At 35.6% G+C, this 16,470-nt stretch overlaps 1 protein-coding gene across 1 annotated transcript; it reads left to right on the top strand.

The window, feature by feature from the left end:
* Positions 1–13,613: 13,613 nt before the first annotated feature.
* Positions 13,614–14,546, top strand: Olfr1209 (olfactory receptor 1209). The gene has a single exon (NM_146461.2). The coding sequence runs from the start codon at positions 13,614–13,616 to the stop codon at positions 14,544–14,546; it is 933 nt and encodes a 310-aa protein (NP_666672.2).
* The last annotated feature ends 1,924 nt before the right edge of the window (positions 14,547–16,470 follow it).

Below are 16,470 nucleotides of genomic sequence, written 5' to 3'. Positions count from 1 at the left end.
TATCTGGGTCCTTTCAGCAAAATCTTGCTAGTGTATGCAATGGTGTCAGCGTTTGGAAGCTGATTATGGGATGGATCCCTGCATATGGCAATTGTGTTGGAATTTTGATGGAGATTACATTGAATCTGTATATTTTTTTGGTAGAATTGCCATTTTTTCTTTTTTAAAGTTGGTTATTTTATTTAGTTACATTTCAAATATTACACCCCTTCCCAGTTTCCTATCCTCAAACCCCCCAATTCTATACCACCTCCCTGCTTCTATGAGGGTGTTCTAGCTCCCACCCATCCACTTCTGCCTCATCACCCTGGCATTCCCCTACACTGGGACATCAAGCCTCTAGAGAACCAAGGGCCTCCCTTTCCACTTATGCCAGATAAGGCTATCCTCTGCTACATGTGCAGCTGGAGCCATGGGTCCCTCCGTGTACACTATATGGTTGGTGGTTTAGTCCCTAGGTCTCAGGGTTGGAGGTGCTGGAATCTGATTGGTTGATATCCTTGTTCTTCCTATGGGGTTGTGAACCCCTTCAGCTCCTTCAGTCCTACCCCTAACACCTCCACTGGGGTCCCCTGTGCTCTGTCTGATGGTTGGCTGCAAGCATCTGCACTGGTCAGGCTCTAGCAGACCCTCTCAGGGAACAGCCATACTAGGCTCCTGTTAGCAAGTGTTTCTTGATGTCAGTAATCGGGTCTGGATTTGGTGTCTGCAGATGGAATCAATTCCTAGGTGGGGCAGTCTCTGGATGATCTTTCCTTTAGTCTCTGTTCCACTCTTTATACGTGAACTTCCTTCAGTAATTCTGGGTTAATATTTTTGAGATGGGTGGGTGGCCAACCCCCAAACAGGGGCCATGCCTAACCTATGGATATGGTCTCTACAGGTTCTCTCTCCCCTTTGTTGGGTATTTCAGCTAATGCCACTTTTACTATGTTAATTTTACCAATCCATGAGTATGGGAGATATTTATATCCACTGAAATAAATTTTAATTTCTTTTTAAATGATTTAATTTTTTTTAATCTAACAAGTTGTTCACTTGCTTGTTTAGAATTTGCATATACCAGCAAGATTTTGTTGAAAGGACAATACAAACAAAAGTATTATTATAGCAGAAATTTTATATTCCTGAACAGATTGCATATGTGTGTGCATGAATATATATTGGTAAGTGCACATGCCAATAAACTTTGCATTACATTGAAAAAATGCCCAAGACAAACAACTTAAAGCCTTACATTGGTTTATATTCTACAGGTTAACCATCATGTTTCCTTGGCTATTTTGCTTTGGGCATATAGCAGAAAAGTAAATTACATTGAAAGAATTATTATAGAGTTAAGGAGGTTTATTTAATTTTTGAAACATGGAGATATGTAGGTAGATTAGATAGATTCGATAGATAGATAGATAGATAGATAGATAGATAGATAGATAGATAGATAGATAGAGATAGAACCCAATAAAAACCAATATGTTCTTCAAGGTTATATATGCACGAAACAACTTCCTTCTATAACATAAGATTTACCTTCTAAAAGTTCTGTCATTTCCATTAATGCCACAGGTTCACGATCAACCTTTTGTTCAAGCATTTGAGAGGACACTCCTGTTCTAAATTTTAACACAAAATGGTATCATAATACTACCTTAGTATCCCTAGGGCCTTTTATTAATTAGCCTGTGTCAGCAACACAAAACAATATTCTGGTGTTTTTCAACATGGTATTGTTTTAAAACTGAAGAGAAGAAAAACTGTACAATTTCATTTTTTTTTTGTTACTTTGTTAAGGTTTGACCCTGATCTGATTTTCTGTCTGGTGGAACTAAATTTGTGTTGGTTGTGCTTCAGTGTTGGAAAATAAGTTAATACTATTACCATCCATATTATAAGAATATCAATCTGTTTAATGTTGGATGTAGAACCACATTGAAGAAATATTTAAAAACATTCAAGTTACAAGTAGGTTGTTCATCAATATTACAGAATACATATTTCTAGAGTGAAACAAGCCAAATAACCATGACTAGTATGGATAGTGTCATTTATTTTGAATTATGGAAAGGATAGCAACATGTGCATTTGTTTTGTTGAAGACAGAGTAATATATATGGCAGTCATGTAGGCATTTCAATTTCAACCTATTAAATGTTGAAGCCAACATTGATAATAGGCTGAGACTAAGTTTCAGGATATCCCTGTTTAAAAGACTTCAATAACAATTCAAGTTTGAGGAAAAAAATGTGTGTAAATTACAAGACGTTCTTAGATGTCTTGAATATATATGAAAGTATCAGGAATGTAGAAGTTTTTAATGAGGGTGGAGATGTGCTATGTTCTGGATGAGAGGATAGGAAAAAAGCCATTTCAAGAAGTAGTTATTGTATAAACAGGGCTGGCATGGTTTCATGAATGGAGAGAAAGGAAAGAGGTAAACTGCATTAATGACAGAGCTGACAAGACATGGCACTAGAGACATAACACCATAGAAGACTCCCAACATAATGAGCTCAGAGAATCTTTTGTTATGTTTGGGGAATTGGCCCTGATTGTAGGAGTCATTTTTAGTAGCCCAACTCTGACACTTCTTGCCAAAAACTATTGGCTGTAAGAAGCCATCATTGGGGAGTTGATAAACAACAGTGGCTGTTAGTGGAGAAATGTTTTTGGCAGCAAGCTTTGCCAACAATTAAAATATTGCATCAGCTTTGGAGACCAAGAGACCATGTTGGAAGAAGACACTGACCACAGTGTGCTGTACATCTCTGGGGATGCTCTGCCCTCTCACTGCAGCATATGCCAAAAGCTGAAGCATGTACTGTAAGGTGTCTGTGCGTTGGATTTGTTTGAAGAATGTATCTTCATGAGCATCATCTGAATACAGTTTAAAGGTCCAGTAAATAATGACACAGAAATAACTGGCACAAGCTTATTCATTTTTAATCATCTGAAAATTAGTGGATTTTAAATTATAAATTTACACTGGAAATAATTCTTTTATTAGGAAACTCCTAATTATGCATTTTTAAATTCTCATACAAATTAAAGATTTTGCATGCAGTGTCTGACTTTAGAAGGTTTATTAAAGCACAGGTATATTAAAGATATGGTTAGGGAGAGCCATCTGTTTATCTTTTTTATGTTTCCAAATGACATTCTAGGTAAGAAGGAACTATGATGCTTCAAACAGAACTTTAAAAGTTTCATTTTTATGCTTCTGGTTGCTTTGGCAATTAATTTGTAATCAATGTACATTTTTAAGACTGTAACAGATTTTTCAAGTAAATGTTTTCAGTTACATAACTATAATACATAAAATTAAATTTAACTTTCTGGATCACATAAGTTTATATTTTTATGAATAATAGTAATGGTTTAAGCCTCAAAGAAACTAGTTTTCCATGGATATTAGTCTATTTTAGTGCTTAACAGATGTTCCAAATGTATTGACCTAGACCAATTCACACTTTAAAATATTCCTGAAAATAGGATTTCAAGATCATTATGTGTTTTTAATTCATCTATTTACCTATTTGAAACAACAGAAATGCAATATAGCATTCACCAAGTCACTCATCTCCTCATAGTACACAAGCTACAAATATTCTGGACTATTTTTCTTTCTGACCCATAGATGACATTTTCTCAATTATGTGTTGAATATGTGATTATCACACACACACACACACACACACACACACACACACACACACACACACATTAGAAAAGCTACAAATGCCCTCAATGATTGAACTAAATACACCTTTTCTTTTCCATTCACACTACATCATTAAGAAGTTCCCATGTATTATGGGGATATTCCAACAAATACATTATCCCATCATGTTCTTTTAATCACAATTCTTCTTTTTAAACTTTATTTTTAATATACAATCCATTATTCTTTATGTTCATTGGTGATCTTCCAGCATGCATATCTGTGTGAGGATGTGAGGAGCCTGAGAACTGGAGTTACACACAGGTGTAAACTGCCATGTGTGTGCTGGGATTTGAAGCATCATTCTCTCTAAGAGCAGGCAGTGCTCTTAACCACTGAGCAATCTTTCCAACCACTAATCACAATCACAATTCTTTAACACAACTCTCATGCCCATTTGGGAATTCTTTAAATTCTGGAATTCTTTAAAAGTCAACAGATCTTGAGAAGAAATGGTGCCAAACTTCTTAGAAATCTCAATAAAAAACACTATTAATGGTTTAAAAAAAAGTCAGTAGATATCTGTTGGTTCATTCTTTCTTTAACTGTTTTATTTGAGAGACATCACCCAGTCTCATGATTTTTTTTTTCCTGTTTAGATTTATTTGTGTGCTTATTTTTTCAAGTGATGAGTGATCCCAATTTATCCATTTTCTCTTTTTTTTTGGTTTGTTTGAATGCTTTCTCTTGTTTTTCCCTTTTTATTAGGTATTTAGCTCATTTACATTTCCAATGCTATACCAAAAATCCCCCATACCCACCCACCCCCACTCCCCTACCCACCCACTCCCCCTTTTTGGCCCTGGCGTTCCCCTGTACTGGGGCATATAATGTTTGCGTGTCCAATGGGCCTCTGTTAGTTTAGATCTCTCTTTCTTAAATTATTATTATTATTATTATTATTAGGTATTTTCTTCATTTACATTTCCAATGCCATCCCAAAAGTCCCCCATACCCTCAACCCCCACTCCCCTACCCACCCACTCCCACTTCTTAAATATAACTTTTAAATAGCAACTTCCAAATGAAGTTATTCAGCACTGACTGAAAATTTATACTTTGGACTTTTTTACACTTATTTATGGTATCTTTGTGTTTTTGTGTGTGTGTGTGTGTGTGTGTGTGTGTGTGTGTGTGTGTGAGTAAGGGAGAGTGTGGGGTGCACACACATGTGCATATGCTTGAGAGAATAGGAAGAATGTGTCATAAATAATTCCATAATATCTAAGTCAAAGAATGTCATTTCAGGAGACAATTCTTTGCTTCTACTTTTTGGATCTCAGGGACCAAAAGGTTTTGTCAAACTTAGTGTCCAGCTCTTTTGATTTCTAAGCCATCTTACCAGGAGGAAAGTTACAATTTCAAACATATTTATCTGTCTAGTGAATATTTTCATTTGTGTGTAACATAGTGACATTGGTCTCAGGGATTTTTTTTCCTTATGATTATTTAACCTGAGATACCATTTCTTACTTATCAGAAACAGTTATTAAATCAAATGAAATTAAATAGAACAGATATAAAATTAGATGCTTCTTAATTGTGCATGTTGTTCTTCAGAATAATTTTAAGTATAAATCTTGAAGTCTGAATTATGAAATGTCTGTAAGCTAGGGAATGAACTCCATTTTCATGGCATCACTTTATATCTCTACAAGTACAATAATGGCACACATGCCAGTAAATTAACCAAGTACTTTCTAAATTAAAAAAAATAGGCTTAATTGACACTTCATATAATGGAATTTGTTGTGTCTGGCCAGTAGATCACAACCTGGGTTCTAGCCTGGAAAGGCATTTTGGAAACCTGGAAGAGAAGAGGGGCTGGACTGCGCGAGATAAGGAAGGAACAAAGACAAAGCTCTCTGCTCAAGGTTCAATTTTTACTATTTCTGCACTCAGTTATAAAGGAAGGGGGAGGGGCCCAGTTCCCGCCAAATAATCTTGGGGTCCAGTAGCAGGGTGATCACGTGGTGGCTTCAGAACAGCAAAGCAGCAGGTTCCAGCAGTAGGCGTGGCAGAAAGATTGAGCAGGAAGCTCCACCCCTGAGCAAGCAGGTATCAGGCTGGGGGAGGGGAGACTACAGGAATTCATATGTGACATTGGTAAAATGACTAAGAACCTGAGGCTAGTAGGCTATAGGCAATGGGGAAACACCTATCAATGTTATTTTGCTAAAGAACCATAGTAATTAAATGACTCCTGATAACCTGTTATGGTACTCATAGAAAGTACCTTGTTCAGCCTTCATTAGAGAACCTACATTTTGCAGTAGATGCAAATTAATAGAGACGCACAACTGAAAAAAATACAGAGTGGAAAAATTTGAACACTTACTCCTAAACATCTCCCCTCAAGGTTAGATGTCTATAAGGAAAAGGAGGAGGAAAAATTGTAGATGCAAGATGTGGTAAACTAATGCAAGTTAAAAGTCTTTCAAAATCCATAGGACTTATCCATATATAAACTCACAGAGGCCCATTCCAAAACAAGAAGCTATATGTAACTCATCCTAATTGGCAAATAGATAATCTGTCTCATTCCCAGAAATGACCAATTCAAGAATTCTAATAGAAGAGAAAGTAGGAAAGAGCCTTAAACTCATTGGTATTGGGAGAATTATCCTGAACGGAACACCAATGACTTGGGTTCTAAGATCAAAAACAGATAAATAGGACCTCATCAAGCTGAAAAGCTTCTGTAAAGTAAATGTCACCACCAATAGGACAAATTGGCAACCTACAGATGGGGGTAAAAATTTTCACTAACTCTACATCTGAAAGAGGGTTAATATCCAAAATATATAAAGAACTCAAGAAGTTAACCTCCCCAAACCCAAAGAAAGCAGTTAAAAAATGGGGAGCAGAGCTAAACAAAATTATCATCTGAGGAATATCAAATGGCTGAGAAGCACCTAAAGAAGTGTTCAAAGTCCTTAGTGATCAGGGAAATGCATATCAAAACAACCCTGAATTCCACCTCACACAAATCAGAATGGCTAAGATCAAAAATTCAAGAGACAGCCCATGCTGGAGAGGATGTGGAGAAAGAGGAACACTCCTCTATTGCTGGTGGGATTGAAAACTGGTACAACTGCTCTGGAAATCAAGCTGGCAGTTCATCAGATACTTGAAAATATCTCAGATAATAGTTCTACCTGAAGACCCAGCTATACCACTCTTGGGCAAATACCCAAAAGATGTTCCACCATATCCCAAGTACATGTGCTCCATCATGTTCATAGCCTCTTTCTTTGTAATAGCCAGTAGTTAAAAACAACCCAGGTTGAAAACAACCCTCAACTGAAAAGTGGATACAGAAAATGCAGTACATTTGCAGGCAAATGGATGGAACTAGAAAATATCATCCTGAGTGAGGTAACTCCAACCCAAAAAACATACATAGTATGTACTCTGATTAGTGGACATTAGCCAAAATTACAGAATACCTAGGATACAACTCATAGACTCTAAGAAATGTAACAAGTAAAAAGGTCCAAGGGACAATGTTTCAATTCTAGTTAGAAGGGACAAGGAAACAATCTTGGGAGGTTGGAGGTTGGGGGGAGGAATCTGGATGATAGAGGGGAGGGGGAGGGGAAAGGGTATCAGGATCGGGTTTGAGGGAAGACAGAGTTAGAGAACAGGAGAGAAGGCCAGAGAGCCAGAGAATGAGTGGATATGAGCAGAATGGAGGTGTGGGAGGTGGGGGAAACCCTCTACTCTATTAAGTACCAGAGAACTGGAGGTGAGAGACTCTAAGGACTCAAGGGGGGATAACCTTAACGAAAATACCCAATATTAGGGAAAGGAAACTTGAAGAGCGCACCTCCAGTACATAGACAGGGCCTCAAGCGGAGGGACAGAGTTACTAACCTACAGTCAACATTTCAGACCCAGAACTGTTCGTCTAAAGGAACTGCAGGGACAAAAAAGGAGAAAAGACTAAAGAAAAGTCAGTTTAATGACTGGCCAAAACTGTGATCCATCTCATGGGAGGGCACCAAGGCCTGACACTATCACTGATGCTGTGATGTTCTTACAGATGGGAGCCTAGCATGGCTGTCCCTTACCATGCAGCTGACTGAAACAGAAGCAGATACTTATACCCAACCAGTGAACTGAAGTCGGGGACCCCTGTGCTTGAATTAGGGGAAGGGTTGAAGAAACTGAAGGGGAGAGTGACCCCATAGGAAAACCAGCAGTCTTAACTTATCCAGATCCAAGAGAGCTCCCAGAGACTGAGCCAGCAACCTTAAGTATATATGGGCTAGTCTGAGGCCCCTGGCACAAAGATAGCACAGGTCTCCCTGGTCAGGCCTTAGGGAGAGAAGATATGTTTAATCCTTGAGAGACTTGAGGCCTGAGGGAAGAGGGAAGTCTGGGAGGGCATAGCCTCTTGGAGACAAGGGAGAGAAGGAATGGGATGAGAAAGTGGGAGGGGGCACTGAGAGGAGGGCTAACAACGAGAAGGTAAATAAATGAAATAAAAATTAAAAATATTTTTTAAAAAGGGAACTCTGTTTTGGGGAATTTTTTGACAATTTTCATATTATTTAATTTTTATTTATTTTTGATTTCTGTTGTTGAAAGGGAGAGTGAGAACATGAAGCTGATTAAGGAATTTGGGAGGATCTAGAAAGATTTTATGGAGGGGAAACATAATTAAATATATGTTTTATAAAAATTAAGTAAGTAGTAAAATAAATTAAAGGAAATAACATGACACTTTCCATTATAGGAGCTCAAAGGTTTATCTACTAACACCTTCAGTAATAGCTAAAGATACTTGTGAGAGCAGTAATGTTCTTTCACTAACCATTTATTTCTCTCTAGTATCATTATTTCCTATTTTCTACTAACTTCATCACCTACTTGTATGTGTGTGTGTGTGTGTGTGTGTGTGTGTGTGGGTGGGTGTGTGTGTGTGTGTGCGTATCTGAAGTTTCTCACCCCATACTTTGCTTTCCATTTTGTTCCTGGGTGAGATAAGATTTATCTTGGTGTTCTTCTGGGATTAATAAAATTCAAAATTGAACTTATAATATTATTCAGATGTCTCATCTAAAAATAATGATAACTTTAGGGACTCATTTCTTTTAGAATATTGATATGTTATATCATTATGTGTTAAAAATTCCCTCGGGATGCAAAAATATATTTGATTTACCCCGTACTGTAAGGGAAACTTCCTTCAAAAGGTGAAGGACACACAATGGTGTTAACTTGCCGAGCCGTCCAGCTGGTAAGTGACAGAATTTTGCTTTTTGAGCTCAGATACTTATCACAGGTTAATTCAGTTTTTAAAACACATTTACAGTCTTCAATATGAATTAAGCTGATATCCCGTGAGCAGGGAATAGAAAAACATAACTCAACACTTTAAAACTTTACTAGTATAATGAAAATCAAGTGAATTAGAAACATTTAGGCAAAAATGCTACATTGATGTTGACAAAAGTTTTATGTAAACGCCACTTGTGTGAAAAGCTATCAATGTGAGAAGACAAGGGTGTGTTACAGAAGTTAAACTTGGCCATAGTTTATTGACACAGGGGTGTTCAGAATAATTCTCAAATACTTTACTTTTGAGGTGGTGGTACAAGATGTGATATTACCATGAGCTATAGATACCAGAAATTGATGGGAGATATTTGTCTTGTCAACAATCAGAGGAAGGTTAACAAAGGCTAGTGACTGTAAAGTGTCTTCTTAAAGATGCCAGTTTTTCCATCTCTAAATGACAAACTTGAATAGAGTATTATACTTTTACAGTTTTTCAATATCATGGGACTGTAATTTGTAGTTTAATCACATCTGAGATTTATCTGAAAAGTGAACAAGTAAATTTCAGAGAATGTTTAGAATTAATGTAACTAAAAGACTAACATAACATGTGCAATATGTAATCTATTTTCTAAGAGCATAAATTAATGACATGTAAGCACGAAAATAGTGAGAGAAATGCTATGAGAATAGCAAGTGAAATTCTAAAAATATTTTTGGGTAAGAATCTTTTTTGCATCCTCATTATTTGTTATCAGTCAATCTTTGTTTATTTGTTCGTTTTTTGCTTTGTTGTTTTTATTTTTTCATATATTACATCAGGCTCTCCTCTTTCCTCTCCTCCTGTTTCCCCCATACACTCTTTCTCCATTTCTCTTCAGAAAAGAGGTATCAACAAAATATGGCATGCCAAATTGTAATAAAACTAGGCAAGTCTGTGCATACTATAGCTGGATGAGGCAATCAAGTAGGATAAATAGGATTCTCAAAGCAGACAAAAGTGTCAGAAACAGTTTCTGCCTTCAGTGTTAAGAGTTCCACAAGTAATCCATGATACACAACCATAACATACATACATACATACATACATACATACATACATACATACATACATACATAACATGTAGAGGTCCTAAACCACAGATCCATGCAGTCTCCCTGGTGTTGGTATAGTCTCTGTGAGCCTAGGTTAGCTGATTTTATCACTTTTCTTATGGTGTTCTTGAATTCTTGGGGTTTTCTTTGTTTTGTTTTCTACTGAAAATACTCTCCTGTGATTTACTCTTGACCAAACAAAATTATTATGTCCTCTGCTTAGTGATATTTGAAAGGAATAATAACTACATATAAATTCCATGCTGTTTAAGGAACCAGTGTACAATGGCAAGGTGATTTCCACGTATAATTTCACCAGGAGAAAGAATATCACTGATTTTTTGCAGTGGAAAGAATTAAAACTCCCAGAGAAATAATCTGTTATTCAATAAATAATTAAAAGCTATTTTTTCTTGTGATAATGGTGACCTCTTCATGAAATTAAAGGGAGTGTAGGGATTCCCTAGAAGATAGAAGAGCAATATAACTGAATGAGAAAAGATAGGGACATGGGACGGTGTTGATGCTTCTAATGGGAAATCTGCAGGGCAGCATCATATGTGAGTTGCTATATATTCTAGTCTATGTTTTCTGTTCTCCCCCTCTCTGGGTAGTTTTTCATTCAGCTCTTTATCATCACCTACAATGTCATCAACTCATTATCTGCTAACTGCTGCGGTGATCTCTTATAGCCATCTTTGAGTATCTCCAGGTGTCTCTCCAACATTGCTGTTTTCAGTCCAGTGCAACAGGTTTTTCACATTTGAAGCCTTTGAAAACCTGCTGGAAGAACTTGTAATAATTCTGGAGGGGAAATGGACTTTGGATTATGTGTACAGACATCCAGAATAGATTTTTATCAAGGGGATGCAAAAATGTCAAGGTTATATATGTAAATCACCACAGCAGTTTCTGAAAATGTTCATTTTATGGATGCCAGAACTTTTAAAAACATAACATATATATGTTACAGTCCTTGCTGCTAATCCTTCAGTTGTTTAAGTCTTGGAGCTTTCTAAAAAATAAATTAGAATCTTATTTTCTTCCTTTCATACACAGTAGATTGGAATTTCAAGCAAAGTCAGGATTGGACTATAATCTAGTGTTAGAAAAGTCACTAAAATAATCAGATAAATACTACATTTTAGGCCTTGGTGTACATGGTGATGTAGTGATGTATTTGCCCATGCGTGGAGACCAGTAGGTGATATCAAGATGTCTTCTTCAACTCCTTCCAATATTATGAAGTTCAGTGTGGCTTGAATTGCTGGGCGTGAGTCCTGAGATCTGCCTGTCTTGGTTTGGGCTTTAAGTACAATCCCTCATGCTGAGTTTTTCACAGGGCAGAGATTTGAACTCAGATAATCATGTCTAGCAAGCACTTTTCCCATTAAGCCATTACCCCAGTTCAAAGTATTACATCTTAGAAGTAAGTGATAAGGCTCACTATAAACTTTTATAGGTATTCATACATACAAGATGTTGAGTTTGCTATAGTGTAGTGTGTTATCTTCTAAGCATAGATTTTCTACATATTTTTCCAGGAAATAAACTAAAGAAACATTCAGATAATTACAGTACATTGCATTACATTAGTAAATTAGTATAACAAAACCTATGAGTAAAAACATCTCACAAATCAGAAATTATTTTCCTTATTATAAAAATCTTATTGAAAACTTCTTTGGATGTTCTTTAAATCTTTAAAATGTCAAGAGCTATATTTTGAAGAAGTTCTAGGGACAAAGATGATTTTGACTATTGATGAAAACAATTAAAATGTTATTAAATACAAAGGTTTGATGTAGAAATATAACTTTTACTACATTTATTAAATCCAATACTTCTAATTCTTCATGTATAAAAACTATGTATTTGAGTATTATGAGCTTGTTTTAGAAATAAACGAAGGAGATACAGAGCAAACACTTGAAATATTATGTTCTCAAAGGTCTGATGAAAATGATAGAGGTGAATGCATTTTTCCTATTACCATATACACAAAATATATATCATTTTCATGTACAAACATGCCATGGAGGAATCTAGTGCAACAAATAAAAGTATAAAGTCATTTTAGTAATTAATAAAAACAACTCAATTCTCTTATAGCCTAAGAGCCTTGCCAAAATCGCAGAAGCTACAATGAATAGCTTTATCTGACAATTTCCCAAGAGTATTTTTGATTTATAGAAAGTTGAAAAACAACACAAGCAGAGAAGAGAATTTGCTAAAACAAACCTAAATGTGTATAAGGAAAATTTTGTGTTTGCCTTGTCTGGTTTATCCCTTACTGTGACTAACAGCTTCCAATATCATGCAGTGAATATATGGGTGGAAGCTTTCCATGTAGCTTATTAAATAGAATTTCACTTCAATTTAGATATTTCTGACTATATGTGTCATCCAACATTATTTTGGGAAGAAATAATTGGATAAAATACTCTGTTTTAAAAGCAAAAAAATCATGACAATATAATATTCCATATTAATTTTTAATTTGAAGTCTGGGTATTTAAAAATGACTTTTGAGGCAGAAACTAAAGGAAAAAAAGGAGTCAAGTATGGACTATTTAACTTTTATCCTCTGCAAAACCTTATCTTCATTTTGCTTCTGTATTACTGCTCCATTCTAAGGACATGGTGTTCATTAAAAGCTATTGGGGATTACATGTATCTTCTATTCCTCTGTCAGCTGATTCCAACACATGTGAATAAGACTTTTATCATGAAAACATTAACAATTGAACAATAATATCTGCCACTTCATTTTATTTAAATGTAACCACTGGGCTCTAAGTGCTCTAAAATATGCTTCATTAACAAGAAAGAAGAATTAAAAGTGGTAATATTAATGATATTTCTAGATACCAAAAACAATAATTCTGATCCATTGACTATGTCAGGTAAGACATATCACAACATTTTCAGATTATTTGGAAGTTTGACATACTTATATTCCTCATGTTTATACTGGAATATCTGAAAGAATCTTTATAGAGTTTTAAAATATTATATATAATCATTTCTTCAAATATGCTTAATGATATGTGAAAATATATGATATTCTTTATGGTGTGTTAGTATTAGGCATTTTTGGGGGGGTTCATAAAACACCAAGGCAATCAAATATATATTAAAAGTTAAGTTGACTATGTGCTTAAAATGTGAAAAAATTTTAAAGTTAATGATAAAAATATCACAGATCACATATTGTAACTCTATATCCTTCTAGTTGTAATATTAACCATAATTGTAATAACAGGGATTTGTATTTGAAAGGTTCTATGGTAAAACTTTCCTAACCATTTCTGGGACTCATAACAGGGCAAATATATTGTCAATAAAATGCAGGAACAAGTATTGAACTACTTATTAAAAAATTACAGAGAGAATATCATTAATGAGTATTTTGCTTAGCATAGCATCATATACCAAGATCAAAATCAATGTCTTTTTTTTTTTCCAGACAAAGTGTTTCACATTAACAATTTTGGATCACTAATGAGAAACAATGTGGCTGAATAACAATGTGACTGAATTCATTTTACTTGGTTTGACACAGGATCCTTTTAGGAAGAAAATCCTATTTGTTGTGTTTTTGCTTTTTTACATGGGGACATTACTGGGTAACTTGCTTATCATTGCTACAATCAAGACAAGCCAGACCCTTGGGAGTCCCATGTACTTCTTCCTGTTCTACTTATCCTTGTCTGACACCTGCTTCTCTACAACCATAGCTCCAAGAACAATTGTGGACTCTTTGCTTAAGGAAGCCTCTATATCTTTCACTGAGTGCATAATCCAAGTCTTTACATTTCATTTCTTTGGCTGTCTGGAGATCTTTATCCTTATCCTCATGGCTGTGGACCGATATGTGGCCATCTGTAAGCCCCTGCACTACATGACCATCATGAGCCGCCGGGTCTGTGGGGTGTTGGTGGCCATAGCCTGGGTGGGATCCTGTGTTCATTCTTTAGTTCAGATATTTCTGGCCTTGAGTTTGCCCTTCTGTGGCCCCAATGAAATTGATCACTATTTCTGTGACTTGCAGCCACTATTGAAGCTTGCCTGTTCAGACACATATTTGATCAACCTGCTTCTGGTGTCCAACAGTGGAGCCATTTGTACAGTGAGTTTCCTCATGCTGATGGTCTCTTATGTCATTATTCTTCGTTCTCTAAGAAACCACAGTGCTGAAGGGAGGAGGAAAGCCCTATCTACCTGCATATCCCACATTATTGTGGTCATCCTGTTCTTTGGACCTTGCATCTTTATATACACACGCCCTGCAACAACATTTCCTATGGACAAGATGATAGCTATATTTTATTCAATTGGTACACCTTTGCTCAATCCTCTGATTTACACACTGAGGAATGCAGAGGTGAAAAATGCCATGAAGAAGTTATGGAGAAAGAAAGTGGTCTCAGATGATCGAAAGTAAATGAGGTCTCCAGGTTATTTTCATAGTTTGCAATAAAGTAGATGTCAATAAAACATTGTTTTTAGTTAATGTTTAATATACTAGCTTCTTGGGGCATAAGGATTATAAGTTCATATAGTAAGGAAACAATTAGAAACATAGTTTTGTTGAGTCAATTTTGTGTAGTGGGAGAGAAGAAGAAGTACAATTAGGTACAAAGACCCTTCTTTGGTTTTTGTTCATGTTTGATGCTATATTTCTCACTCTCCACCATTTCTGTCCACCAATTGTGGCTGTCATTGTATTTTTTGCCCTTTTCAATGGTGACCTGTGAAAAATCTGTCCTAATAATTATCTTTCTATATAATCACGTCATCTATTCAAAGTCTGGTAAGGTTCACACATCACAGTTGCTTATTTTTTATTTTGGTGATATTAATATACATACAACATTCTTCATTTCCTTTCCTCTCTCAAAACCTTCACATTTACACCTAAGTGTTCTCCTTCAAATTCACTACCTCCTTTTTTAAATCTCTTATTGCATCCATGCATGTATGGACATACATATACATTTCAATTGTATATTATTTTATAAAGTAATTTTAATTATACTTATTTTGTTCTCTATAATAAAGAGATTGTGACTGATACAAATAACTGTAGCAAGGGCTAGTATAGGAGAAAGTGCATACACTTGAAGAAATCTCTCTTCTATATGGGGATTGATTCAGATCTCCTACTGAGTGTTTACCTTGATAAAATTATAGAACACTAATAGGATACAGAGAAAAAAGTTTACTCTTGAGAATCTCTGATACACTCTTCCCAATATTGTGTTCATAGTCATATTTTTCTTTTTTAACACTTTTACTTTTCTTTTGATTGATCTCTTCTAACTTAATTATTAGCATACGTTTGGACATACTAATTATAGTATATTATTTATAAAACCTGTATTGAATTTAGTGCAGCATATATAGGTTAGTTTTAGGTAGAGATGTCTCTATTGGTTAGAATCAAGAGAACAATCAGGTGTACTGATAGGTTAACCAAAAGCAGGATGACTCAAAGGAGCATTTCACAGTTTGAAACAAATATTTTATTTCAAATGTAAATTACTTTAGTGAATTTTGAATCCAATTCTGAAGACAATATTAGTAAAGAGGAAATGAAAATTTTTACTTTAGAACAGAATATTAATTTCATCATTATTCATTGATATTCCAATATTGAAGAATATTAATGATAAAATATTTCTAATTTCAATGTTTTCTTGTATGTTTTTATTTATAGAAAAAATTAAACATGAATTATTTTACCATGAGACTATTACTTTCATAAACTAGAAAGTTGGCCAACAAAATTTATATTAGTTTTGTAATAACAGAACCAATGAAATTTTTTCTTTTTTTTCTATTTCTTTTTTTATTTTGTTTTTTTATTAGGTATTTATTTCACTTACATTTGCAATGTTATCACAAATGCCCCCCACCCGCTCCCCTACCTACACTCCCCACCACCCACTCCCACTTCTTGGCCTTGGCATTCCCCTGTACTGAGGCAGAAAAAAGTTTGCACGACCAATGGGCCTCTCTTTCCACTGATGGCCTACTAGGCCATCTTCTTATACATATGCAGCTAGAAACACAAGCTCATGGGGGTACTGGGTAGTTCATATTGTTGTTCCACCTATAGGATTGCAGATCCCTTTAGCTCCTTGGATACTTTCTCTAGCTCCACCATTGGGGGTCCTGTGATCCATCCAATAGCTGACTGTGAGCATCCACTTCTGTGTTTGCTAGGCCCCATCATAGTCTCAGAAGAGACAGCTATAGCTGTGTCCTTTCAGCAAAATCTTGCTAGTGTATGCAATGATGTCAGCGTTTGGAAGTTGATTATGGATCCCCGGATATGGCAGTCTCTAGATGGTCCATCCTTTTGT

The sequence above is a fragment of the Mus musculus genome, chromosome 2, assembly GCF_000001635.26.
Source record: "Mus musculus strain C57BL/6J chromosome 2, GRCm38.p6 C57BL/6J".
In the NCBI taxonomy this organism is placed as follows: Eukaryota; Metazoa; Chordata; class Mammalia; order Rodentia; family Muridae; genus Mus; species Mus musculus.
The sequence above is the reverse complement of the archived record's forward strand: the minus strand, read 5'-3'. Positions and strand labels throughout refer to the sequence as shown.

Bases quoted from the DNA above. Each gene is read 5' to 3' on its own strand.
- Olfr1209 (NM_146461.2), top strand. From the start codon at position 13,614: ATGTGGCTGAATAACAATGTGACTGAATTCATTTTACTTGGTTTGACA.